The sequence below is a fragment of the Callorhinus ursinus genome, unplaced genomic scaffold (genome assembly GCF_003265705.2).
Source record: "Callorhinus ursinus isolate GAN/ISIS: 27379988/994484 unplaced genomic scaffold, GSC_fseal_2.0 scaffold6, whole genome shotgun sequence".
Lineage (NCBI taxonomy): Eukaryota > Metazoa > Chordata > Mammalia > Carnivora > Otariidae > Callorhinus > Callorhinus ursinus.
The window spans coordinates 20,113,565-20,140,524 of NW_027397068.1; the positions used below are offsets into that span (position 1 = coordinate 20,113,565).

The window sequence follows — 26,960 nt, forward strand, 5'->3', positions numbered from 1 at the left end:
GTCCAGGTATGATTAAACAGTTTTAAAAGCTTTATTTAAATGTACGTTCTTTGAAGGTACCCCTTCACTGGGCTTCAGTCTTCCCACTACCTTTTCAATTCAGTAACAAAAGCAATCAGTGATTTGCCTTAATACTGACACGAAACAAAAGCCTCTTTAATATCCACTAGTTTGGCCCAGATAAGCGAAACTAGCTCATTATACTCTTCTCTACAAACATCAACAATGGCTCTTCCAATGATGCTTAAACCCAGAGTTGTGTTGGTAAGACTAGCAGCTGTAATGTGGCTTATGGCCACTGTTGGGAGAAGACCATTCCTATGGTCTCACCCATGCGTTGTAAATCAGCATCTACAATTTACTATAAAACTAAAAAAATTTAGTATTGTGAAATTCAGTATTTATAAAAACTTTTCTCATTCAAATTAAGGGTAAAGGGCTCCCTTACTGCCAACAGTTTTATCCCTTTGAAATGATATAAAACTACTCAGGGTTTAACTGGTAAATTTTCATATTTACAGAATTCCACGTAAATTGGTAACTTAGGGTAATTTCAATTCATACTACCATAATCAGATTGTGGCAGATTTAATCTTTTGTGTATTTAGAGGAAAACTCTATAGATAATACCTGATAAATCTTTGTGGTATATAATGTAACTCATCACACAAGTTATGTTAAGGGCTAAAAAAGCCTATTTTCTTTAGAGTGTTAAACATCACAACCAAATTCTACTTAAAACTGAAAAACTTAAGGGCTGCAAGCATTCAAGACCTTAGAAATAACCGAATTCCCCCCTTCCACAGTTGAAGAAATTGAGGCTCATAGTGTTTATGTGATTTGCCCAAAATATATTAAGCAGCAGAGTGAGGATAATCCAAGGGATCTAGTATTTCCATTAAACCATGATTAGTACATTTTAGAAACTTCAATAAATGAAAATAGACTTTAATGTATATAAGAGAAGAAAAACTCCATTTAAATGTAAAGGTTTCCATAAGACAGTATTACAGAACTTGAACCTTATACAATTCCTATGTAAAAATTCCCACATAAAATAAAAAATCTCACCTACTAATTAATTATACTTAGTGTGTTTCTTTGAAGAAACAGTAACTTAGACACTAAAAAAAAAAAATGGACTATGTTTGGGAAGTTCACCTATTGTGTATTATATCATTAGAAACAGATGCTAAAAAAAGACATTTTACAATGGCAGAAAACATATACACTGAGATTCCACACCAGTCTTTATTTATATTTTGGGGCCTTCATGAAACAAATCTTATAATTACCTCTTCCAAATTACATTTTCTCTTAATGGTGTGGTTTACCCCCATTGCACAAAAACAAGTATGATTAACACACTAGAAATATTTTAAAAGAGAACCCCGACAATTTTATTAACCAATTCAGACTAATGATTGTCTCAAAAATCGAATCTACTGATTTTCTGGTGATGTCATTTTAGAAGATTTCATAACCAAATTATGTATCTATTTAACTTATGTGTTAGCATTCACATCCCAAATCATGGAAGCCCTATTTTATAAAATCTTACCACTAAGGTAAACATACTTCATTACATGTCAGTGAAATGATGAATTCTCTAAATTACCCATAAAACCTAAAAAACCCAAATATCTAATTATAACACTGATGTATCTACTAATAATCACATATATCATGACTGTATTTTAAAAAATACAGATTTGAATGATAAGAAGCTTGCATATTATGGCAGAGTAAATAAAACTGTCAAATATTATTTTTGGCTCTAGTCATTTGTCTTGCCCAAAAATGTGCATATCATAGCCAACAGAACTTTTCTGTAGAATTTTATTTTGAAAATATTGTTTCACCTGAAGATTGATCTAAAAAACATTTTAAGATATGAAAATGTTATACAACTTATCTATTACAAATTAATCTGATAATTCTGTAATTAGGTACATTGTGTTAGCTCACCTACATAAAAAATATTGCACATTTTCATTTTGTCTCCACATGTGACTGATGTCTAAACTATATAGAATTCCAAACTAAAGTTATTCTGTGAATATCAACTTTATAAATATCAGAACTAAATGCACTGTAAAACAACCATTTTGGTAAACATGCATTTATTCACAGTTGATTTATTTCCTCTAGATAAATGCATAACTGCTCAAAATTATTTAAGAACCTATGTAGAGGTACAAGAGCACACTTAACAAATCTATTTCTAACCTTCATTCTGAAGAAACACTGATCTTGGCAAAAATTGGCTTATTTTAAAATGAACTATTGCTGGTAAGAAGGCATACTTTAAAACTTTTCCGTGACCTGCACCTGCTCTTTTCAAATTAAAATTTAAAAGTATTTGTTTTCAGAGATGTATCTGACTATTGTGGCATAAGTGAATAATCACATAAAAACAGACCCTGAAAGCAGCTGAGCATTTAAATGCCTGCAGAGCCTCATTTTACTTGTAAGTTATGACTGCCTTAAATAGCTAGACCACTCATCATAATTCTAAGAAAGTGACAAAACCAGACCATTTTAATGTCATGAAATTGACACAAACCTGCATAATATGGCACTCCTCCACTGAGCTGAGGTCATATTATACTTTAAAAATATAAATAAATATATTGAATTCTGAGTCTTATTTTTGTAATACCCCCAGTGTTTGAAATATGCTTCTAAAACAGAAGTGGATAACTGCAGAATATAGTTCCAGACTTGACTATTAGTGTCAAACACAATTACTCCTTATAAATGACTCTAATGGTGCACTGGCTTGATTGATTCCAGCAATTTCATTGTACAGAAGTAAACCATACTTTATATACAGAGAATATATTACTTGAAAATCCTCAAAATAGGAAGAAAAGTTTAGAAAGCTGTCAAATGTTTCCAAATGAAAAGTAAAGGTCTATTTTTGGCTCTTTTCCACACCCTTAAAGTTGGAATTTGACAAAAATCCATGGGTACAATTTACAAACTTTGACAAACTATTAAGTTAAAACCATTTTCTTTGGGGAAGATGAGAGGAAGTACCTTTAAAACCTGTTATACAAAATTCCAGCTGCCTTTTTATAAAAGTACGTTCCTTAGATTAAAATCATAAAATTAAGGTGCAAGAGGTTAACAAAAATGAACTGAAGAGCTTTATTGACATCACAGTACATTCAAGAATAATTTTAAGAACATTACAGCTGAAAGAGAATGGCATGTTTATAGTCTTATTAAGCACTATTTTTTGAAAAAAATGTAATACAAAGAAATCCTATTAAGTAACTTGGAGCAGCATTTGGAAAAAGTACACCTATTTACAGATTAAAAAAAAAAAAGATTCTGGTTTCACCTACACAGCCACAATGTGCCTCTATAATGAGACAAGCCCTTAAAACTCATGGAATTTTTTTAAACATCATGGCATTCTTGCCACATCATTCCTCAGCGTTTACGACGGGGAGGGGTTGTTGATCTGAAAAAAAAAAGGGAAAAGACAAATTTAAAAATAAAAATGTATTTTACACTAAAGAATCTGCAATTTTTAAATAAATATTATTATATAGGATTTCTAAAATTATTTAAGACTATGATCATTTATCAAGTACCAAACTGAGTTTATTAAAGAGAGAGAGAGAAAGGACACTTTCAACTTTGAATAAATTCAGTCAAATTTTTTTTAAAAATCAGACAAAATACTTTAAAAAGTATACTACCTTGATCGGGACTTAGACTTGTGTTTGCGGCTTGCCTTCTTACCAGACCTTTGAGATTTCTCCATGGATCGCGATCGACTATGTTTAGGCTTCTTAGCCTTCTTTTCTTTGCTACTTCCTGGAGATTCAGAACTGCTCCTTCCACTAGAATCAGAGCCTGAATGTTTTTTGCTATCTTTGGTAGTACTTTTCTTACTATCCTGTCTAGAATCATGTCTGATAATTTTAACAGATATAGAACCACTCCTAGAGAATGTTCTTTCACTTTCTCGTTTCCTTTTTAACCTATCATCCTGACTACTGAACTTAAAATCTTTTTCTTCCCTTTTTTGTTTCTCTTTTCTTTTATCCTGTTCACGTTCCCTTTCTTTGTCTTTCTTTTTCCTATCTTTATCTATACTTCGGCTCCTCTCCTTTTTTCTCTCTTGTTCTTTAGCCTCACCTTTATGCTTATGACTGCTCCCACTAAGATTTCCACGTTGATCATCAATTTTACGCCTATCTCGACTCCTACTGCGACTGGACCGATTGGTTCGCCTATCTCTTGAGCGACTTCTACTTCTACGTCTCTCTCGAGAAGGACTCCGATTTCTTCGTCTTTCTCTTTCAATGCTATTTCTATTAGATCTCCTCCTATCTCTAATCTTTACTCTAGCCCTATTGCTCTCTATTTTAATTCTGCGAGAGTAACTTCTACTTCTACTCCGTCTAGCTTTAATTGTTGGAGATCTACTCCTACTATGTCTTTTTTTCCTTTTAGGAGAAGAAGATCGAGAAGAAGTACGACTACTACCTGAGCTAGAACTGTATGAAGAGCTAGAGACAGTACTACTAGTACTACTAGTTCTGCTATTGCTACTGGAACTACCACTACTAGAACTTCCTGATCTACTCCTTCCTTGTTTCTCTTTTTCTTTATGCTCTTTTTTTGGTTCTAAAACTGACGTAGTTTCATTTGGAGTTCTTTTCTTTTCATTAACCACATCACCGTCTGCTTCTCTTGCTTCTAGTAGTGACAAACTATTTTGCTCTTTATGGATAAATTCATTCATCTCTTTTGTAACCCTTTCTGTTTGTTGCTTTTCTTCTGAAACAGAAAAAGACAAAAATACTATTAAAAGTCAAATGTATAAAGAAAAAAACTCCCAAACTACCAAATTTCAAGCTATTAGATGGTGTGACAGTAAAACAGCATTCTTCAACAGAAACAGGATACAAGCCATAGAAGCAATTCAAAATTGTCTAGTGACTACCTTAAAAAAAGAGATGAACTTAATTTCAATAGTTTGTTAGCCCAATATATCAAAAATATTATCATTTCAACATGTAATAAATTTAAAAGAATACTAAGATATTCTGCCTCATAAAATCTTTCAAATCTATTATGTATTTTATACATACTTACAGCATATTTCAATTTAGGGTTAGCTACATTTCAAATGCTCAATAGCTACATGTAGTTAGCCATGCTCCTAGACAATACAGCAACAGAGTACCAGAGTGTAAAGGTACATTTGAAGCAATCTGAAAAGATTTCCCTTTTGCCCCATAAGGCAACTTAAAGGTAAGTAAGTAATTTATAGGGAATTTTCAACTGCTAACTCTTAATAATTAATTCTTAATTATTCTTAATTATGCTAATTCTTAATAATTACCTTCCCAACTGTCCAAGTATGATTTTTCCAAAAACTTCAAAATACTCTTTCAGTCAGTATTCCTAATATTCCTAATATCATTAAAGAACTACAGTCATATACAGTATTTTGCATAAAAAAGCTTCTATTAAGTCCTCTTTTTATTTCCTTAAATATACTAGCTACACATTAAATATCCTAGCAGCAAATTACTTTTCAATAGTTTTACAAATATATTTCTGCCATTTCAAAAGCCTTTTTTCATTTTGAGAACTTTAGAAAGAAATAAAAATACACTGTATCTTAATTTACAGCTAATGAAATTAATGTCTTACAAAACAAGACAAAGTTTACCTTTGTAAACTACACATTTTGAATACTACAACTAATTTTGATAAAAACTACAAATAAGCCAGAACTCTTAGTCTCAGTTACATCACATATTATCTATATTCTAACCTTAATTCTATCCTTGATATTGTTAGGTTGGTTAAAAAAATAAAAACACAATCAAAACTAGACAAAAATTAAGGGAGTCTAAAAGCTATACCTTCCATCTGTTTATCATGTAACAGCTGCTGTTCTTTTTCTTTTCTCCAAAAAGCTTCCTGTTTTTGCCGGATTCGGTGCCGTAATTCCTCATCATCAGTGTCAGATGACTCAGAGCCTCTGTCACTCCTCTCATCTTCACTGTCTCCTGATCCATAACCACCCAGTCCACCTGTGTGCATAAAGCCCAGTCTATCATATGGAAAAGTTATTCTATACACTAAAAAATTTTTAAGGTCCGAGAAGAAAGCTAATTTCTTTTTTAATTGCCTTTTCTTGGAAGAATATACTTATTCGGGGTGGGGAGGAGTATAAATTTCAATTCTTAAGGCGTTCATAAATCCCTCCTGGAAATTAAAAGAATCTCATTCTTTCTGGAGTATTTCATATATTTCTCACCACAAAGGAACCGTGATAATGATTTTGTTTTACTGTTCACCCTAACCAACAAAACCATTTAACAGGGCAATAACAAAGCCTCACTAAAGCACAGTCAATTCAACTACCAATGATCCTAAAAGTATTTCTAAAATTAATTCTTTCATTGTTCAAAGCTCAGAAATCCCAGGTAGAATGCAAAGTATTTTTTCCCTAGAAAAATTAGAATACTGTAATTCTCACTGATCAGAAATGGTATGGTGCTAAAACTACTCCCCACCCTGAAGTGACCTAAATAGTAATCATCACAAAATCACAAGGGCATTTGGTTCTACCCATTTCTGTTGGTCCCCACAAAGATTAATTTGATATGATGTGGAAAAGGCACGTTCAAGCTTTTATATACCTGAGAATATACCATGCAAAGAGCAAATTATGAACACATCACTACTATTATACTATGATACTATAAGATAAACTCTTTTCCTCTGTGTTAAAACTCGACTTAACTGTAACACAATCTAAATAAAGGTGCTTAAAAGCATTAGTGGATAGGTTCCTCCCTAAAGCATGTATGCAATAGTTTTGAAAGTGAGCTTAAATATTATCACAGCTAAATTATGAACTATTACAACTTGTCCCAATAAACTATGAATTAGTCACATTTATAATGATTTATAATAATCCCTCTGTGAATGCTTTAGTCAAAAAAATAGGCAAACCTTTTAGAGACTGATATAACCCTAAGACCTAGGTTTTATAAACTGAGTAGGAATAGTACAGTTTCAAAACAGAACATGTAGAGAGACAAGGTAAGTGTGAGTTTCCCTTTAAGGCCCTCTCACAAATAAGGAAAACACTTACCGAGTCCAGTGAGGGAAGCCAGTGCACTGGACTGTGCCAGCTGTTTTGCAGGAGCTTTGTATCACATCAACAACAGGAACAACATGTTAACACAAATAGCCACGATTTCATAGTCATGAGAGTCTATGGTATTGTTAAATCTACTACTATTGCTGCTTTTTGGGGAGAGAAGAAACATTAAAAACATAACATTCACTTTAAACCAGTATCATGTCTGGCCTTGAAATTATAATTCTGAAGTGAGCTGAAATTGGTTTATAATGATGAAAATGTTGACCAGTACATCAAGTATTTTATTTTTGAGGTATGGTCCATAATTTAATTTTGCTTTCAATATATTTTGTAAGTGTTACTAAAAATGGAGAGGATGGGTGAATTTCTTGCTTCTGTAAGAACTACAAGTGGTAAACTGTGAAAACTGAAGCTTCATAATTCAATTCATTAGTGAAACTAAACTGTATTAGAAGTTATATACCAATACCATGGTATCTATAAAAAAACAAAATCAGGTGAAATAAATTGAACATCAAGAATTTTTCCACTATACATTTTACAGAACAACAGCATAACTGCTAATTTGTGCTCAGGCAAGTTGGGTAAAAGAATAATATTTGTATAGTTTTAATATGGTGTCTACAAACCTAACCTTTCCTGGAGAGTTAAAACATGCAAGAAGAAAATATTCAAATATCTGCTAGAATTCAGCAAGGACAACCAAAAAAAGTCCAAAATAGCCACCAAAACCAAAATACTCCCAGAAAAACAAAACCAAGAACACCCACAATATACCTTTCGTTGCTTTCCGGTGTGCATCTTTGGCTACATAATAAATTTCTTCATCTGTGACATCTAGCAGTATTTCGGTCAGAAGCATTTTTGTCAGCAACATCTATGAAAGGATATTTTATGTGTTTATATATATTTATGTATATTATTTCTAATTTAATTATTATAGTTACTAATACAGTTTGATATTCTCAAAAAATTTAATGGGCAAAGCCATTTTATAAAACATTTTTAAAGAAGAGATATCAACCATTCCAAGAAACTGAGTATCTTGAAAATTATTCTAAAATACCAAAACTGGGGTGCCTGGGTGGCTCAGTTGGTTAAGTGTCTGACTCTTGATTTCAGCTCAGGTCATGATCTCAGGGTTGTGAGATCAGGCCCCATGTCAGGCTTCATGCTGGGCATGGATGAACCCTGCTTAAGATTCTCTCTCCCCCTCAATACCCCTTTCCCTCTCTAAAAATAAATAAAAATAAAAAATTTTTTAAAGTCCTGTACATATGTGGTAAGAAATTTAACATTCTACCATTTGATACTCTTTCTCTTCTTCAGTCATCTCTGGTTCGCTTTGCTCTTCTTGAGGAACTGGAGATGGACTTCTGGTGACCTTTCCACTACTAGCAGCCTCAACATTTTCAGTGTCTTCATCTTCCTCATCACTATCCTAAACACAAGTAATAGTATGGGTAGCCCAAATTCAGGCTTATAATGTAAAATCATTATTTTACACACTCTATTTTAAAACAACAAAATTAAAAAGACTATGAAACAGATATATAAAAATGAAATTTCTCTCTAAATTACATTTTTGTACTACACACTTCATTTAGTAGTATAAAGTGTTACCTGAAAGGATATATAAGATTACAAGATAGCTTATGAGAATCAATTATTTTAATTACTTCTCAAATTTTTTTCCTTAGTCAATTTTGACTTTATTTTATAAATAACCAGAAATATATCATGCCAAGACTGACTGAATTAATATCCATTATATATGATGGTCCTGAAATGAGTGGCTTGTAAAACTTTGGATAAGTGGCCCACATTTATATAATTCAGTGTAACTTTTTAAAACTATAAGGTATTTACCTAAAATCGTACGACTTAAAATTAAAAATCTGAAGTCAGTTTGCAGATCTTAGCTGGCCCTGAAACTCAGTGAAATTTGCTTCTTTTTTGCTATGAAATGCACAGATAAGAAATGAGATGTACTTCAGATGGATGAAATGCCAGCAGTTTGTCTGTTTCTGACTGTAGGCTTTCAGTCCTACTAAGTAAAAGACAAGGTGATCATTGAAATACTAGTTTGGAAAGACTATCTGAATCAGGGGAAGACTATATGGAACAGAAGGCCAAAGGCATTTGGGAGGAGAGGGAAGATAATCTCCAAACAATTTTTTGACACTTAAACCTATTAAATCTGGAAATCCACTATTTCACCTAAAGAGTTAAAAATTACAAAAAAAAAAAAAGAACTTTAATAGTGGCAGTCTTTTGGTTCTTCTTTGTCTTCAACAAAAACACATCTTTGGCATGGTTCTTTTGTCAAAAGATAAAAGTAACTTACGGCATTTGTGAAATTTAAGCTAAACCAATGTCTGCTTAAATCTAGTTACCCTGCTGTCTCCCTTAGATTTATTTCTGAAGCACAAAATGGCCTTAGGAGGCCAACCTATTTCCAGAGTTGCATACTCGCCAGTACTGTGGCTATCATGTCATCTGAGAGCACATTACTGCTAAATAAAAAAAATCCTAACCCACTCAATGCCATCTAAATGACGAAGCTTTAATAAAGATTTAACTTTGTTACTTTTAGTGCTGTCAAAAACTATGAAATTTATTACATCCTCTGGTATAAACACACATTTCAATGTTCAAAAAAGGCAGATTTACTTCTCTTTTGCCATTTTAACTTAGTTTTGTCTAATAATCCGCCACTAGGGAATCATTTGTACTGCAACAAGAAAATAGATTCGTTTCTCAAGGTAAGACCTATCTAGCATCCCAGAGAATAACTTCTCTCTGGAAAGAAATGTTTTATAAACTTACTGCCTCTTTTCTCCTTACTCTACCCTCAATAACTACATAAAAACATAATCCTCAAAATACTTACTAAAAGTAATCTCAAGAATATTATACTAATACTTTTCTATAGGCTAAATTATTTATTTCAATAATTTTCACATATAAATCACATGGACTTTCATGTTAAGTGATTCTAACACTTACAAATTTACTTCTCTGAGGTAAACGAGGGCCATCTCCTCCTTCAGCATCTTCTGTGGCCTTCTTTTCTTTTTTGGACAATTGTGAACGTTGTTGCTCCATTCTTTCTTTCTCCAACTTCTTCTGCTTTTCCCGTTCCATTTTTTCAAGACCTTCTCGAATCCAAGCTGGAAGAGTCCTGCGTTTTACTGCATCTGTTTCACAGGAAAAGAAGTATTTCTAAGTTAAGTAAAAATCATAAATGCATGAGTTCCTTATTCTTGAATTTCTATAAACTTTTTATGTAAATTAAATAAAAGAATGCTGGTGCCACTTGAGTACTTATAACTATTATTCTCCAGTAAGACAGTGGTAAAGCAACCCATTAACCATTATGCTTCTCTTTAAGATCATTTTTAATGACAGCAGTGAATACTGTGTTAGTGCTTATAATAAGCCAGGCACTATGAAAGCACATTAAACCATCATCTCGATTTAAAAAAAAAAAAATCACTAATACTCAATCTCTTTTACAAATAAGAAAACTGAGGCTCGTAAAGATTAAGTGACGTGCTCAAAATTAAAGAGACAGTAGCAGTGACGTGGGCTAATTCCAAGCCAAACTCTTACACTACACTGCTTCCTAAAATACAAAAACAGAACAGAGTCAAACCAAAGCACAAGTCTATTTTCACATTGAGAATTCGTCTGAACAAGTATGGTTCCATAAGTTAAAAAAGTTAGAATCTTCTTAAAATGTCTACTTTGTAATAAAAAGTTAAGACTTGAACATTCTGGTCTATTAAGTGATTGATTTGGATTTCTAGATATAAAGTAGTGTAAGTTTGTAACTTGTCACTAGGCCTAAGTTAGTTATGTTAAAAATTTAAATCTTCTGCCAAAATATTTCTGGAAATTTGAAATAATAAAAGGAAAATGAATCTGACACTAGTGTATCAGATGAATGGAGAGTGGAAAGAGACCAGAGACAGAGAACAACTAAGAGGTTTTAAAAGGGGGAACTGTTCATAAACTGTCCTAATATATCAAATTGTCAACATTGAAAAAATACCAAGATGCTATGGCCATGACAAATTTACAATTCATCACAAAATCTGGAGTGTAAAGTAACAGTATCTTTTAAAGAAAATTATTCAGAACTTTTTATATTTTATACCAGTATCCTTTTTGTAACTTAATATGTTATATAATAACAAAAGAAATTTTTTGTTGATTTTTTTCTATTTCTGTTCAATAAACAGATTTAAAGGGTTATGACTATAAAATGATAGGGTTTTAAACTATCAATTCCTAACATATCAGAAGCGTGAGAACAATTTAAGAAAACAAGACATTCTTTTTACATGATCAAGAAATCGTGCCAATTGTGGTTCACTAAACTTAAATAGCTACCAATTTGTGGAGGCTCCTGCTTCACAGGAAGTGCAATAGGTGATCTCTGCCGATCCCTGAATGATGATGGCCTTTCTCTTCGATTCTGGGGAGGTGCTGGAGGTCCTGGAGGTCCTGGTTGCCAATAAGGAGGATGAAATCCACCTTGCGGTGGACCAAAAGCAGCCCCATGCTGAAAGAGTATTGCAGTTTATTTTTCTTCACATTAATACAAAATACTCTCTGGGACACACGTGTGTTATGAACTGGGACAGTAGAAATCCATGTGTGCAGCAAATCCAAGAATTCCATGGTTCTAATATCCACCGATATCTCTGTAGCCCCAAGAACCTAGGCTTACTATTCTTAAGAAAGATAAAGATTTTCTGCCTATGTAAATGCAAAGAGCCATCTAAAATTCAGCTAGTACACTATTTCCAAGAAGTATAAGAAAGTATACATATATATATATGACCTTTTTCATTCTGAATCCATTTATAAACTAGTCCTTCCACTACCAAGAAATTAAGTGTCAATTTTTCTGTAACTAGAAAATACAAGAAAAAAATTTTTAAATCAATTCTAAGTTATTTCTTAGGGGAACTTGTTTCTATAATCTTGCAAGAAATATCTATTTTAAACAAAATAAAAGTTATTGAATCATTAAATATTTTTTGCAATTTTGCTATTTTCAGAGGCCTTTCTAAGCCCACTACCAACAGAGCTCTCTGGCTTGTTAGCATAGGGATCCATCAAGATAATAGGGTGTAAAGAGAAGCTCCCTGCCACTACATTTCTTCAAAACCAAACCAAACAAAAACTGTCGTATCTGTATACCAAGTATGAGTATACCACACTTATCTGAATATGTATGAATAAAGCTTACTCTCAAGGTGAATACTGGTTACATTTATGTCCATTATTAATCTAATTAGTGAAATAATGTATGAGTTTTTTCAAAATTTTGAATTATGATCGCTCAGTTTATAAGGTAAACAATGCAATCAGTTATTTCAAAATGATACCTAGCACTGCAGTTTAAAGGTGGACCCTTGGCAGAGTAGTTAGAGAAAATAAAGTCCCACATAATGTTACTATTCCCCATAGAGTTCTATGTCCCTAGGAATGAATTAGATGCTACAAAGGAAATTATGTACAATTCCATTAACATGTCATGTCAGAATGGAAAAAAAAAAGACAGCACTAGAAGTCGTAATTCTACATAGCAGAAGGAACTGCATTTAGGAAGATACTCTGTTCTTCATGTATTTTATTCATGTCTTATCCATAATCTATTATTGACAAATAATGTATTCAACTACTGTGCATTTTCTAAACTTTATTCAACATTTAAATATACCATTTTGAAATTATTAGAAAACAAAACATCATATAGCTATTGCACTTACACATTTTTCATTTTCTCCAAACTTTTCCCTAACAATCCTTTATATCATTCTCCTAAGCAAATCAAAAACCAGAAAATAAGAATCTAATGATTTTAATACCCAAAAATTGATAACTTTTCTAAGACATAATATACCCTTATCTGTACAAGACTGAAAAGTGAAACACAGATCTTAGGTACTCTTGATGAGACACTTCCAAAGAATGGATTACGTGCACATCTACAATATTAAAGCAACAAAATATCTTTCACCTGATAGTCAAACTGGTTCACTGGCCCCACTGCAAAATTATCGGGTGGTCCACCAAAGTTGTGATTGTTCTGGTTAAATATATGCCTGTTGTCAGGGGCAAATTCCCCACTGTCCTGACTGTTGCTGTCTTCGGAAGGAGGAACAATGTCCATTGGGCCTGGTGTTGGTGGCATCCATGGCTGATCTGGAGGGGGGTGTGGGGGCTGCTGATGCATTCCCCATTCTATTTAGGATTTAGGCATAAAAACATTCAACAGGGGGTTATAACAAAATCAACACAAATTTTTAAGATCTCAAGAAAGATTTTTCAGCAAAGAAACAGATTTAAAAATTTATGACTTCTTGGTCAAATTCCTCTTGTATATCTTAAAAATAAGCAACTAATTAAACTAATAAATAATTCAAACGAGCTAACTCCACTTTAATTCATATCCTAAACATATAGAAATGCCTGAAATTATTTTTTTAATAAATGTAACAAAATCCAAAGCAATTTTTTGTTGATTTTTTTCTATTTCTGTTCAATAACAACACCATAAAAAATAACACCTTGAGATTTTATATATAATATTTTTCTTCCATGAACACATTTATCCTCACAACATCCCTGTGAGGTAGGGAGAAATCAGGTATTATTTTTGCCAATTTAAGGAGGGGAAACTGAGGCACACAGAGGTAAATCACTTGCCCAGGTCACAAAGAAAGTCAATAGAATAAAGTTGGGGAGTGGGAATGCCAGGGTGAGTCATTTATGAATTTGAACTTGGGAACCAAAACATTTTCAAACTTGGGGAAATTTGGTGTAGCTTCAAGAAAACTAGATATAAACTACCTCAGCATATCAAAGATTAGAATATTCATTATTTTTTTAAAAGTGATGTTAGAGGATTACCTCCTGAATTTTCCACTCTTACATTGAGAAACAATAATAAGTATCAACAGGGAAAGGGAGATTAAAACTTCACCATCAGCATACTCAAATGTAAGATTCCTCTATAAATGTTTTGAAGTGACTATTAAAAATAATAACACAAGACATGGAAAACTGAACTAGCATCAAGAAATCTAAATCATACTGTGAAGTAAAAAAGCAAACAAACAAAAAAGTAAAACAGATAAAAACTTATGGAAGATCTTCACTATCTGAAAAAAAAGGGAAGAAAAAGATGGGTGGATGGTAGGGGCAGAGTATATTTGACAGACTAATTTGTCACATAGTGACACAGTATTTCTTTAATTAGAGACTAGACATGTTTTGCTCTGCCAGTGCTGCTTCTGAAAAGGCCAGAGGTTGCAACAGAGAGACATAGAATGCTCTCTTCCCTAGATGCCAAGTGAGGTTTCCAGTGTTCCCAGCCCCTGTCAGCCTAGGAATGAAGAACCAAGAAAAGAATCAAACTGAGTGCCACAATGCTAGCAGATTGAGTACAGAATAACTTTAACCACAAAATTAATGAAACTGCCTATTCTTTAAGGAGCATTAATTTCAAGAAGTCATAAAACTAAGCAAATTAAACAGTTTAATTTAATCCACATTTTATTTTAAAAATAGTCCTAAAATCTGGATAACATGAAACAACAAACCTGGTTGCCACATTCTGTTAAAGTTTGAATCCCCTTGAAAATTCCCATGATTGTTTGGACCAGATTCCATTGTAGACATATCTTGTCCATTTGGCATCATTCCTGGCGGTTGTTCTACCATACTTTGCTGCCCTGAAGCTTCTCTTTGGGCAATCCAAGCTTGAGCCAATGCAGCCCAGTCAATCTGGCCTAACATAATTTAACATAGCAGAATTTAGCATTCAGAATTTAAGAGCTAAAAGGAATAGTGCCTCTATGTAAAACAACCATCTCAGTTATTCCTTACTAGAGATTTTAAATATTACAGAATGTTATGGCTGAAAGGATGCTTAGAAAATAACCCATATCCAGGCTACAAAATAATTTAACAACTCTACAAAGTAAACACTCTTAACTGAGTTTCTAATATTAACTAATAAGAAATTTATCCCTTGTACCTTAGTTTAGTTAGTCTTTTAAAAGTCTTTTCTTTTTTTTAACTACTGTAAAAACAAACGATCAAACTCACTTCTTCAAACAGGTCCTACCCAGGCCTACACTGGCTCTTAAGACAGGAGAAATACAGTTATCTACCCCTGTTCCTCCTCACCATCACCCTTCTTTACTATGGCTCCCTTCTCTAGTCAAAATACATCTCCTTAGTCATTCTTTACTCAAAATGTATTGCCTTGCTATCTTAAAGGTCCTCTTTCCTTCTCCAATATCTATACATAACATTTTAAGATCTAATATTATAAATAAAGGAAACAAAGTGAAATAAGATGTTTTTTCACATCTCATGAAGATTAAACAGGTATTCTCATACATTTTGGTGGAAACATAAACTGGCATAACCCAGGTGGAGCTGAACTTAAGCAATGTGTATCTAAAACTTTTCAAATGTGCAACACTGATGTAACACACCTAGTTCTGGATTTTTTTTCCTCAGCAAGTAAGTGGACAAGTAACAATGGAATGACATGTATACAAAATTATGGTAATTATTTCAAAAAGTAAAAAGCTACACCCAATCATCCAAAAGTGATTTATTACAGTATAGTCCTATAAGAGAATGCTATGTATTAAAAAAAGAAACAATCAGATTAACCCAATAAAAGCAGGGCAGTGGAAAGGGTCATATCAATGAAACAAAATTGGCCATGAGTTTATAACTATTAAAGCTAAATAATAAATGGGGGCTCCCTATATTCTTTTCTACCTCCATACATGCTTGAAATATTCCATAATACAAAGACATTTTTAAATGATATATATAGCATACCATCAGTTGACCATGAGCTACATAGAATTGTAAGATTTGGAATTAACAAAAGAAGTATGTTTTACTTAAGCAACACATTTAAGGAAGATTTTTCTCTTTCTTTAGGAAAATAAGAACTAAATCAGTTTTGAAAATGTAAAATATTCATAAAGCTTTCTACTCTTTGGGGAAGTCCTCCAAAGAGAAATCCATTCCCTAATATGTATCCTATAGCTGTATTATTTATGAGAAAAGATAAAATTTTGTTCATAAAATGCTCCAATAAATCAATCCCAATTCCATTTCCCTTAATCCCATTGCCTATCTCCCACTCATCTCTATCTTCCCTTCCCCAACTTCCAAATTCAATTTGTTTCCTTACTTGGATCCTGCTGGTGCTGGAATGACTGCATCCACTGTTGCTGGTTCAAGGGCCATTGCTGCCAAGGCTGTCCTCCTTGATCCCACATCCTGCCCTTTAAAATATATTTGATTTTCTACCTTTAACAAAATGAACAGTTAAAAAATGAGAATGAGAGTTCTTTAATTTTAAAAGCTCACACATCAAAAATTATTATAGGATGATACAGTTATGTGATCAGAACTCTAAAATTCTGGTCAATAGGCTGCCAGAGGCAACTGGAATTTTTAGATTGGCAAGCAAGAGTATAAAATTTCATGTTAATGGTGGTGTCAGAGCTTGAGAGCAAGCATAGCTCTAATCAATTTAGCTCAAAAAGATGGGGAAAAAATCTATTTTTTTTCCAATACAGATCTCTGGAAATATAGTTATCTTAAAGATTATAAGGAAAAAAGTGATTTAGTCTCTCCCCAACAAAGACTCCCTACCAAACAACAGCTCCAGCTGAGGAAGGAAAACTCATCCTTATAAATAATTACAGCTAACAAATGCAGAAGTAGAATAGAATTAGAAAATCATATATTACCAAACCTAATGAAACAATTGATTCAGGAAATCTTAAAAGTTGATAGGAAATCAAATTCAAAGGTTGCTGAAATATCACCCCTACAAGACTATCAGGAGTTTCCTCCTGGATATAGTATGTCCCCAGAATCACTATGAATATTTTCACCAAAAATGTCTAACTGAATCCATTTGAGCTTTTGGATCTCACTTCCAGGATAAGGATAAAGAAATTACAACAAACAAAAGAATGACATAAACTGTATCAAAAGAAACAATCAGACAAATCCAGAAGGTGACACAGTCTACAAGACCAAGTTTCTTAACATGTAAATAGCATGGAAAACAAAGGGAGAGAGAATATACGTTAGTAACTACTCAATCTAGGTGATAGGTATGGAGGAGGGGTTTCATCACACTAGTCTACTTTTCCCTAAATTACTTAGAAAACTTTCATAATAAAAAGTTTAAAATTCCTACAAGTCTAGTATATTTGTACTTTATCCAACACTGATATACAACCCTGTTCAAGAACCAATGACACACAGGGTAAGTAGGGTATGTTTTTTCATTTTTGTACCCTAAGGCTTAGCATAGAGCAGGCATTAAATAAATTTTTACTAAATGAATCTTTTTAGACTGACCCTTTCCTCTATTCTAAAAACAAGACAAAAGCAAGCCTCAGCATTGCAGGATCACAAAAAATAAAAAAGCCAGATTAATAAGGAAGTAAGAAATACCCACTCAAATAGGACAACTGGCTGTTAAATTCAGTCTCTTAAGAGTTTGCAGCTCTAGTCTTTGCATTCACAGAATGTTACAGAGTTCTATCAATGGCAGATCCTGACCTTTCAACTGAAGAACACTAAATTAGGAAAGATGCATTCCTTTGTTACCTTGAGTTTCTTACAGTCAAGTGCACTTGACTTCTAGTTACACTAATATAGTCTATTATAATGGCATCATTGGAATATGGCAAAATAGAAACTAAGCAACACCACACATAAGACCAATGACTGGACTGGGTATCAGTTCCAAGCTACATATGCTGCTTCTTCTAATCTCTCTACAGATTTTCTTTCTCCTCTCCTTTTTCCCCTCTCCTCTTTTTCAGTTATGCCTTTAAACGCTTTAAAAGCTAAATGACTTACTAGAACCCTTCACAACTTTAATTAAAAGGTAACAATTAACAAAAGAGGAACACCCAGAAGAGATACCAACTGCTATTTTGACTGACCTCAGAGGTTCACCTTCTGTTTAAAATTTAGGTTGATTCAGACTACAGCTTGGAAGCATAGCAGCAAGATTACTTATGCCCTGAGGGGGGGGAAAGAAAAATAGTATATGTTTACTCTTAGATTATGAAGAGTTACTAGAATAAAAATAAATTCTAGAGATGCAACATCAAAGTGTGATCATCTCCAAATTAATCTGGAGCTTTTTCTTCCATTAACTTTACATTGAGAAACTATTTACCATTATAAAGTTAAGGGAAATTGGTACATCACAAATGAGAAAGCAAAACAACATTTTTTTCCTCTCAAAATATCTTTTTATCTACTGGAACAACTCATTAATACAAAATAATGTCAAACAATTTAGGTACTGTCATACATGCTGAGAAAAAATGAACAACAAACATTTGGAAAAAGACGATCTCATCCACCTGGTATTAACTTAAATGGCACAAAGAAGTAATTAAATGCTTTAATTTAGATTTTTCTATAAAATTCTAATTTTAAAAATTAACACCAGCAAGGTGAAAACAAAACGTCCCTCGAACGTTTGCATTTTATTCCCATTAGATCAACAGCTTTTTAAAAGTTGACAGAAAGACAAATGTACTCTTTTTATCTTCCAGCTTCTTGCACACAGCAGTCACTAAATACCAACTGAGAAAATGAACTGTCTCTGGCTCCTTCTATTTACTTTTAAAGGTTATCGATAAGGAAACTGTTGTATTTATGAGAACCAAAAAGCTGGTGTAAGCATGGTTTGCTGTGTTTTCCAAAGCTCTAACGGTATATCAGAACTCAATGTATGTATTTTTCTGTCATAGGTTATAAACTCATACAATGTAGGCATTATAACTAGCTCTATACAGTGCCTCCTAGAATTGCAAAGAGATGTGCATTCAGTAAAACCAGGTTAATGATGAAAATGAGGTGTACTGGGGCACCTGGGTGGCTCAGTCATTAAGCGTCTACCTTCGGCTCAGGTCATGATCCCAGGGTCCTGGGATTGAGCCCCGCATCGGGCTCCCTGCTCCGCAGGAAGCCTGCTTCTCCCTCTCCCACTACTCCTCCCGCTTGTGTTCCCTCTCTCGCTGTGTCTCTCTGTGTCAAATAAATAAATAAATAAAATCTTTTAAAAAAAAAAAAAAGAAAGAAAATTATGTGTACTTACTACCTACCATAATTTCCAATACAGATTTACTTCTCTAAAAAAACCACTCCAAAGTTACTTGCACTTACTCATTTTTAATGGTTGTCATGAACAACTTTTTCAGTTCTCCTTTTTAGTTTCTGACCATCACCTGTAACCTGGACTTCAGAGCACAAGCTCTGGTTCATAATGCCTACCTAAACCATTCACTAGCTATATTAACATGGGCAAATTAACCACTCTCTAATTTTCCATTTTCTCATCTGTAAAACAGAGGACATAGTGTCTACTTAGAGTTCTTGTGAGGATTAAATGAGAAACACATGAAAACTCAGCAAAAGAGCCTTCAAAAAGTAGTGCTTAATATCACCACAAAGACTTTCTCAGTATCATTTTTGATAGCACTCCTCAAGTTTACAAATGGGCTGGGGGGGGGAGCATGGGGTTGGTAATCAAGCCAAGCCATTTTTACTCTTTTTTCTTCTTTAAAAGCAATTTGAGACTTAATCAGATTTCATTTTATCTTTGGAAAAATATCTTCCTGTCCCTACCTTTCACAAGATCATAAATTGAAGCTTTTATTATTTAAAAAAAAAAAGAAGAAACTTCAAGTTTTCCTATGCTCAATAAGTTTTTACTTGCATATTTTCAACAGATTGATTTGTATTACTTGTAGCCATTTTTGTTTGTTGAAACCAGTCACTTCTACTTTTACTATGTTTTCCAAGGCTTCTTACCCCAAGTTTTTATGGAAGCTACTATTCATTTACAGTGTTTAATACACTTAGGCTGAGAAAAATACGAGAAGAGATCTGAAATTGTGAGAAGCAGAATGGAATAAAAACATAGCAAAGCAGGTGACAGTAAAAGTCAAAGAAGTTAGGAGGTATTTAATAAAATGCTTCAATTAAGTCTGCAGATGAGAAACCTAACTTGGCTACAGAGGATGAGTGCTGAATGAGGGAGTAGGTAAAATACCCAATAGTCTTTTGTAGAGACAATTTAGCGTTACCGTATTTTAGCAAAATTGTAAATGCACATCCCTCTGACCTAGCAATTCCACTTAAAGAACTTGAACCATAGAGGAGTATACTCACCATGTTACCCAAAAACCTACAGCATGTTTATAACTGGGAACATCTGCTTTTAAGATCACTTTTAAGGCCGAGATAAAAGTGAACCATACAGTCAATTGTTATTCGGCCATTACAATGAGTTAGATGGACTTTTATATGCTGACATATACTGATAAATAAACTGCCTTAAGAAGTGAAAAAAACTGGGGTGCCTGGGTGGTTCAGTCATTAAGCATCTGCCTTCAGCTCAGATCATGATCCCAGGGTCCTGGGATCAAGCCCTGCACCAGGCTCCCTGCTTGGCGGGAAGCCTGCTTCTCTCTCCCCCACTCCCCCCCTTGTGTTCCCTCTCTTGCTGTGTGTCTCAGCAAATAAATAAAATTTTTAAAAAAAAAAAATGTGTGATACATTATGAATAATGACCCCACTTTCCCACTTGAGGTTTTTTCTTATTAAGAATGCAATTTAGGGGCACCTGGGTGGCTCAGTCAGTTGGGCATCTGCTTTCGGCTCAGGCCATGGTCCCGGGACCCTGGGATCCAGCCCCGCACTGGGCTCCCTGCTCAGCGGGGAGCCTGCTTCTCCCTCTTCCTCTGCCTCTCCCCCTGCTTGTGCTCTCTCTCTGTGTGAAATAAATAAAACCTTTTTAAAAAATGCAATTTAGGGGTGCCTGGGTGGCTCAGTCAGTTAAGCATCTGCCTTTGGCAGGGTCCTGGGAGCAAGCCCAGCGTCAGGCTCCCTGCTCATCGGAGAGCCTCCCTCTCCCTCTACTGCTCCCCCTGCTTGTTCTCTAATAAATAAAATCTTAAAAAAAAAAAAAAAAGAATGCAATTTAGGGGCGCCTGGATGGCGCAGTCACTTCTGACTTTTGGTTTCTGTTCAGGTCATGATCTCAGGGTTCTGGGATCAAGACCCATGTGAGGCTCCACGTTCAGTGCAGTCTACTTAAGATTCTCTCTCCATCTGCCCCTCCCTGCCCCCCCAATAAATAAATCTTAAAAAAAAAAGAATGCAATTTAGTATAGAAAATTCCTAAAATTACAAAAAAAGTTTAAAAACTGGTAAGCTCTAGGAAGTGAAAACAGAGATCAGGAAATGTTAATTATTTTATATCTTTGTATTCTTTGAATGATTTTACCATGAGTATTTTTATTTTTTTAAAAGATCTTTTTGAGAGAGCGAGTGAGAGCAAGCAGGAGAGGAACAGAGGGAGCGGGACAAGCAGACTGCGTTGAGGGCAGAGCCTGATGTGGGGCTCAATCCCATATGCCTGAGACCATGACCCAGCCAAAACCAAGAGTTGGATGCTTAATTGAACCACCCAGATGCCCCATGAGTGTGTATTTTTACTTTTTTTTTAAAGATTTTTATTTGTCAGAGAGAGAGCACACAAGCAGGCGGAGAGGCAGGCAAAGGGAGAAGCAGGATCCCCAGTGAGCAAGGAGCCCAATGTGGGACTCAATCCCAGGACCATGGGATTATAACCTGAGCCAAAGGCAGATGCTTAATTGACTGAGCCACCCAGGTGTCCCAAGTGTGTATTTTTAAAAATAAGTCTATAGGTCTTTAAAGAATCAAAGGAAGCTGATCAGCACAGTCATTGATACAGGCAATAAACATCACACAAGTAATATAACCATGAGACTTTGGACAAATTAGCTGACCTCTGTCTCATTTTCTTATGAAGGATTTGGAATAAATTTCTATAATCTAGTCCAAAAAGGGTATCTCTGGTCATGAGAATAAAATATACAGTTATACTGAATTTTGTAAAGGGACAGATTTTAAGAAAAGACTTAGTATACTCAAATATTTAATATAAACTTTTATATGTTTCAGCATTTAGCACAATGCTTAAGGATTTCATCAATTATTTCTTGATTAAAGAACATGACTGATTATAAGTGATTTGATAGCAAGGATTTAGAAACCCCACACTTTCTTCATCTTCACCATATAATCTTCTTTACTCACTAATAAACATAACAACTGCAAAATCTGGAAAACAGGAATATGGAGGCACATATGGCAATAATAAAAAAAATTATCTTGTAATTTCAGTATTTTTCAATGAAATAACAGCCCTATATCCTAACAGCCTTGTAGCCTTAAAACTGACATTTAAACATTGGTTTAATAATGACTTGGAAAATACTGATAACTGTGAGTGATAAGTACACTAGGGTTCACTACACTCTACTTTTGCACTGTTTGAAAATTTCCATAATAAGTTAAAGATGATGCAGTATACAGTTATAGAGACTTACAATGAATTTTCATTTTTTTTCTTTCTCCAAGCAAGATCTTCTTTAGGGCAGAGTCTTAAAATTATTTGAATTCTCCATGGTGCTTTGCCCATATTAAGAAGTGAAATACTTTACTCTTCACTAAAATTTATTAACAAGTAAGTACACCAATATTCAATGAAGAAAGTAACACTTATTACTGCTATTCTGATTTTATAACATCAAAAATCAACTCCAAATTTGTCCTTCCTTTAGCCTTAATTTTAAAGATCTCAGGCTCAACTTCTCAAATCTGGAAAATTTGATTATAGATCAGCCAGGCTGGAAGCCTTTCCCTTTATGGGATTAAATTAACTGCTATTTCCTTGGAAACAACTGGTGAAAGACCAATAACCATGGATTGCATCAGATGATCCAAGTTATCACATATGGCTGGAAAAATCTAGTTTCTGACTATGACCAGTGTTATGGCTTGAACTGTGTCCCCTTAAAAAAGATATGTTTAAGTCCTAGCCACACTCCCATAAACTATGAATGTGACCTTATCTGGAAATGGGTCTCTGCAGATGTATTCACGATGTGAGGTCACACTGGATTAATGTAGGTCCTAATCCAGTGATTGGTGTCTTTATTAGAGACACAGACATACACAGAGAGAACACCATTATGACCACAGAAGCAGAGACTGGAGTGATGTGTCTACAGCCAGGGAAAACCAAGGACTGCCGGGAACCACCAGACGCTAGGAGGAGACAAAGGGGCAAGGAAGGATCTTCCTCTAAAACAGGGGTGGGGAGTTGGGAGTGGAGCAAGCATGGCCCTGCAGAAACCTTTATTTCAGACTTCTAGCCCAGAGAACTGTGAAAGAATAAATTTCTGTTGTTTTAGGCCACTCAGTTTGTGGTAATTTGTTATAGTATCCCTAAGAAACTAACACAATGAGAAATGATCATTTATCTTATCATTTCTGAGATGACTCTGTATTAAAATATTGCTCTGGGGTTCTTTTTTTCTTTTAAGATTTTATTTATTTGAGAGACAGAATGAGAGAGAGAGCGAGCATGAGAGAGGGGAGGGTCAGAGGGAGAGGAGCCCGATGCGGACTCGATCCTGGAACTCCCAACACGTGAGCCAAAGGCAGTTGCTTAACCAACTGAGCCACCCAGGCGCCCTGCTCTGGGGGTTCTTAAAATTACTTGTTTAAATGACAATCATTAATATTTGCAAAAGTCCTCTCATAGACTGAGAAAGATGAATGAGGATGAAAATGTAGTGTTTTGTTTTAAAGCATTTAGCATCAAAAAAAAAAAAGGGGCACCTGGGTGGCTCAGTCGGTTAAACATCAACTCTTGATCTCAGCTTAGGTCATGATCACAGGGTTGTGAGATGGAGCCCTGCATCAGGGTCCACACTGGAGGGCATGGAGCCTACTTAAGATTCTCTCCCTCTTCCTCTGCCCCTCCTCTCCTTGTGTGTGTGTGGGGGGGGGGGCATGCGCGCATGTGCACGCACTCTCCCTCTCTCTAAAAATAAATAAATAAAGCACTTAAGCATCAACTGCAAAATCAGAGATACAGAAACACATCTATGCTTTGATCCATATGGTGAAATGTTTCTCACATCACATACACAGTTTAAAAAACCACAAAATGCAACAAACTTCTTCTCCCCTGCCATTTCAACCCTACATACCAGTTGACTGACCTCAAAGTCAAAAGGAATTAATTTGTTCAATTCAGGTTAGGTGGAAATGGCCCCAGTAAAGGCTAACCTTATAATCATGTGAAATGTAGTAAAAAAGAAAAAAAAAAACAACTTTTGCTACTTGATGGGACATACATTTTAGTATATATTTAAATACTTTGCAGCTTGTAGATCAGAAGAGGCACTCAAAAAACATTGGAGAATTGGACAGTTTGGATATAGATACAAAAAAAGTGATAATTGAAAAATACATGTACAGAGAGCAAGCGAGCCTAAAGGAAACAACACCCCAGTGGCAGAAAGCACACATATCTTGGTTCTAATACCATTCTCCAATAAAAGGAATCAGAATCCTTAGAGAAATAACTGATTCTTCAGACTGAGATAAAAAAAATATACAGAAAGTCTGGAGCATCTTATAGTGCCAAGAAGTGCTAAAAAAATTTTTTTTTAATTAAAAAATTAAAAGGATGGGGGCATTTCACTGTAGACAACTGAAAAAGCTCCCAATGTCCAGAGCTGGAACAGTCTGAGCAACAAGATAAAGTTAACATTGGCTTATAACACAAATTATACATAAATATCTCATGTGTCCATACTGATATAAATAAATGATTAAGTAAATTGGCAGGGACAGACAAATCTCCCATGCAGAGGAATTCCAAATAAATTATGTAGCTACTCCACCCTAAAGGAGGGAGAACATAACTCTCTAATCCTCAAATGTAGACTGTGCAAAAGGACTTCCTTCCAATGAGTACAGTATGGAAAGGAGGAGGTGGATAGAAGGGAGTAATTTTTACAGTGGAGAAACTTGACAAACACTACTTTAAGCAGGTGATCAAGGTCAGTATCAATGTGATAAATCACATTCCTATTATATACCCTTGATAGGATATTCTGAAAAAGGCACTGCTTCTCTGCAATCTTCCTCTCCAAAACCCCTACTGCCAGTCTTACCATAAGAAAAACATCAAATTCCAGTAGGAGGGCACCCTACAATATACCTGACCAGTAATCCTCAAAACTGTCAAGGTCACTGTATTAAGTTTGCTAGGGCTGCCATAACAAAGGACCACACACTGGGTAGCTTAAAGAACAGAAATTTATTTCCTCACAGTTCTAGAGGCTAGAAGTCCAAGATTGAACTTGGACAGCAGGGTTGGTTTCATTTGAAGGCCTCACTCTTTGGCTTATAGATTGCTGTCTTCTACATCTTTACATGGTCTCCCCTCTGTGTCCTAATCTCTTCTAATAAGGACACCAGTCATTAGGGATTAGGGCCTACCATAATGACTTCATTTTACTTCTTTAAAGACCCTATCTCCACATATGGCTACTTCTGAGGTACTGACTTCAACATATGAATTTTGGAGGGACACAATTCAGCCTGTAACAGTCATCAAAAACTAAGAAAGCATGAAAACTGTCATAACCAAAAGAAAGCTAAGGACACATGACAACTTAACATCTATCCTAAATGGAATCCTGGGACAGAAAAAAAACAGTAGGTTACAACTCAGATTATATGAATAAACTACAGACTTTAGTTAATAATAATGTGCCAATATTAGTCATTAATTGTAACAGATACAGCATACTGACCTATACTAATAATAAACTGTGTGTGTGTAAGGCGGGGGTGTTTATATGGGAACTCTGTACCATCTGCTCAATTTTTCTGTAAATCAAAAACGGCTTTTAAAAATAAAGTCTATTAATAATTTTTTTTAAAAAATACAGTCTCATGAATATCTTCAAAGAACCAGTTTACTGTTACTATCCCTATAGCCCCACAATAGTCCTACAAGTGACTCTTTAGTGCTTAAGTTTGTTTTCACTTTTGCTTAGCTGCACTCAAGTCACAAATTACAAGTTTATTTCGCTCTTCTATGAATTACCCATCAACAATCAAAATCTGTCGAATGCCCATGATGTTCAGATAACAATATTCACCACAAGGTAACTGAAATGTTGGATAGACTCTTTCCCTCGTAAACCTTAACACATAATGTCCATCACTGGATAAAAACACAACAAAATTACAAACTAGGGAACCTAACTGTAGTTAACAGGACGCATTTGCCCTTGGCTGCGCCTGCGTAGTCGAACTACACAGCGCAAAAGGTCCAGGTCCGGCCCCCGCCTCCTCGGCCCCCTAGCACCCCCTCCCCATTAGGGGGTTCCCACTGCGCACGCGCAGTGCTTAACGGCCGGTCAGGAGCCCAACAATTAGTCCCTTCTCACCCGAGAGAACTCATAGTTAAGAGGAAGGGGTCGTGAACATTCTCTTTAATAACAACATTTCCTTTTCACTGAGAGCACAGCTCTGACTCACCAAGTCGGGCGGACACCGCCGCTTTAAGGAGATGAGGTTCCAGCGGTCGCGCCAAGCAGCGTACGCAGCCTACGTGTTTAAGTTATGCTAGCTTCGCCACAGAAACCAAGAAGGCTGTAATGGCCTGCGAAGTCCCCACGCGTAACTGTTCTCCACCACTTACCCAGTCTGGTTCCGGAACACCGTTGTCGCCACCGTTCCTGCAATACCTCTCCAAACCTTTCGATGCTTCTACTTCTTCACGAACAAGACAAGATGGCGCCTGATTGGTTGC

At 34.9% G+C, this 26,960-nt stretch overlaps 1 protein-coding gene across 8 annotated transcripts; it reads right to left on the reverse strand.

Annotated features, from left to right (window-relative positions):
* Positions 1-2,106: 2,106 nt before the first annotated feature.
* On the reverse strand, positions 2,107-26,960 carry PNISR (PNN interacting serine and arginine rich protein). 8 transcript variants are annotated; one of them, XM_025862938.2, is made up of 13 exons: positions 26,850-26,955; positions 18,175-18,254; positions 16,395-16,509; positions 14,773-14,961; positions 13,188-13,411; positions 11,549-11,720; positions 10,160-10,350; positions 8,454-8,591; positions 7,928-8,027; positions 7,139-7,192; positions 5,898-6,068; positions 3,714-4,800; positions 2,107-3,472 (listed from the first exon to the last, which is right to left on the reverse strand). In XM_025862938.2, exons 3-13 carry the CDS (start codon positions 16,480-16,482, stop codon positions 3,442-3,444), a joined length of 2,445 nt encoding a protein of 814 aa, XP_025718723.1. In that variant the 5' UTR covers positions 16,483-16,509; positions 18,175-18,254; positions 26,850-26,955; the 3' UTR covers positions 2,107-3,441. The 8 variants fall into 8 exon arrangements, with proteins under 8 accessions (XP_025718723.1, XP_025718716.1, XP_073749794.1 ...); XM_025862931.2 differs by having other exon boundaries at positions 16,395-16,513; XM_073893693.1 differs by lacking the exon at positions 26,850-26,955 and adding an exon at positions 26,687-26,843.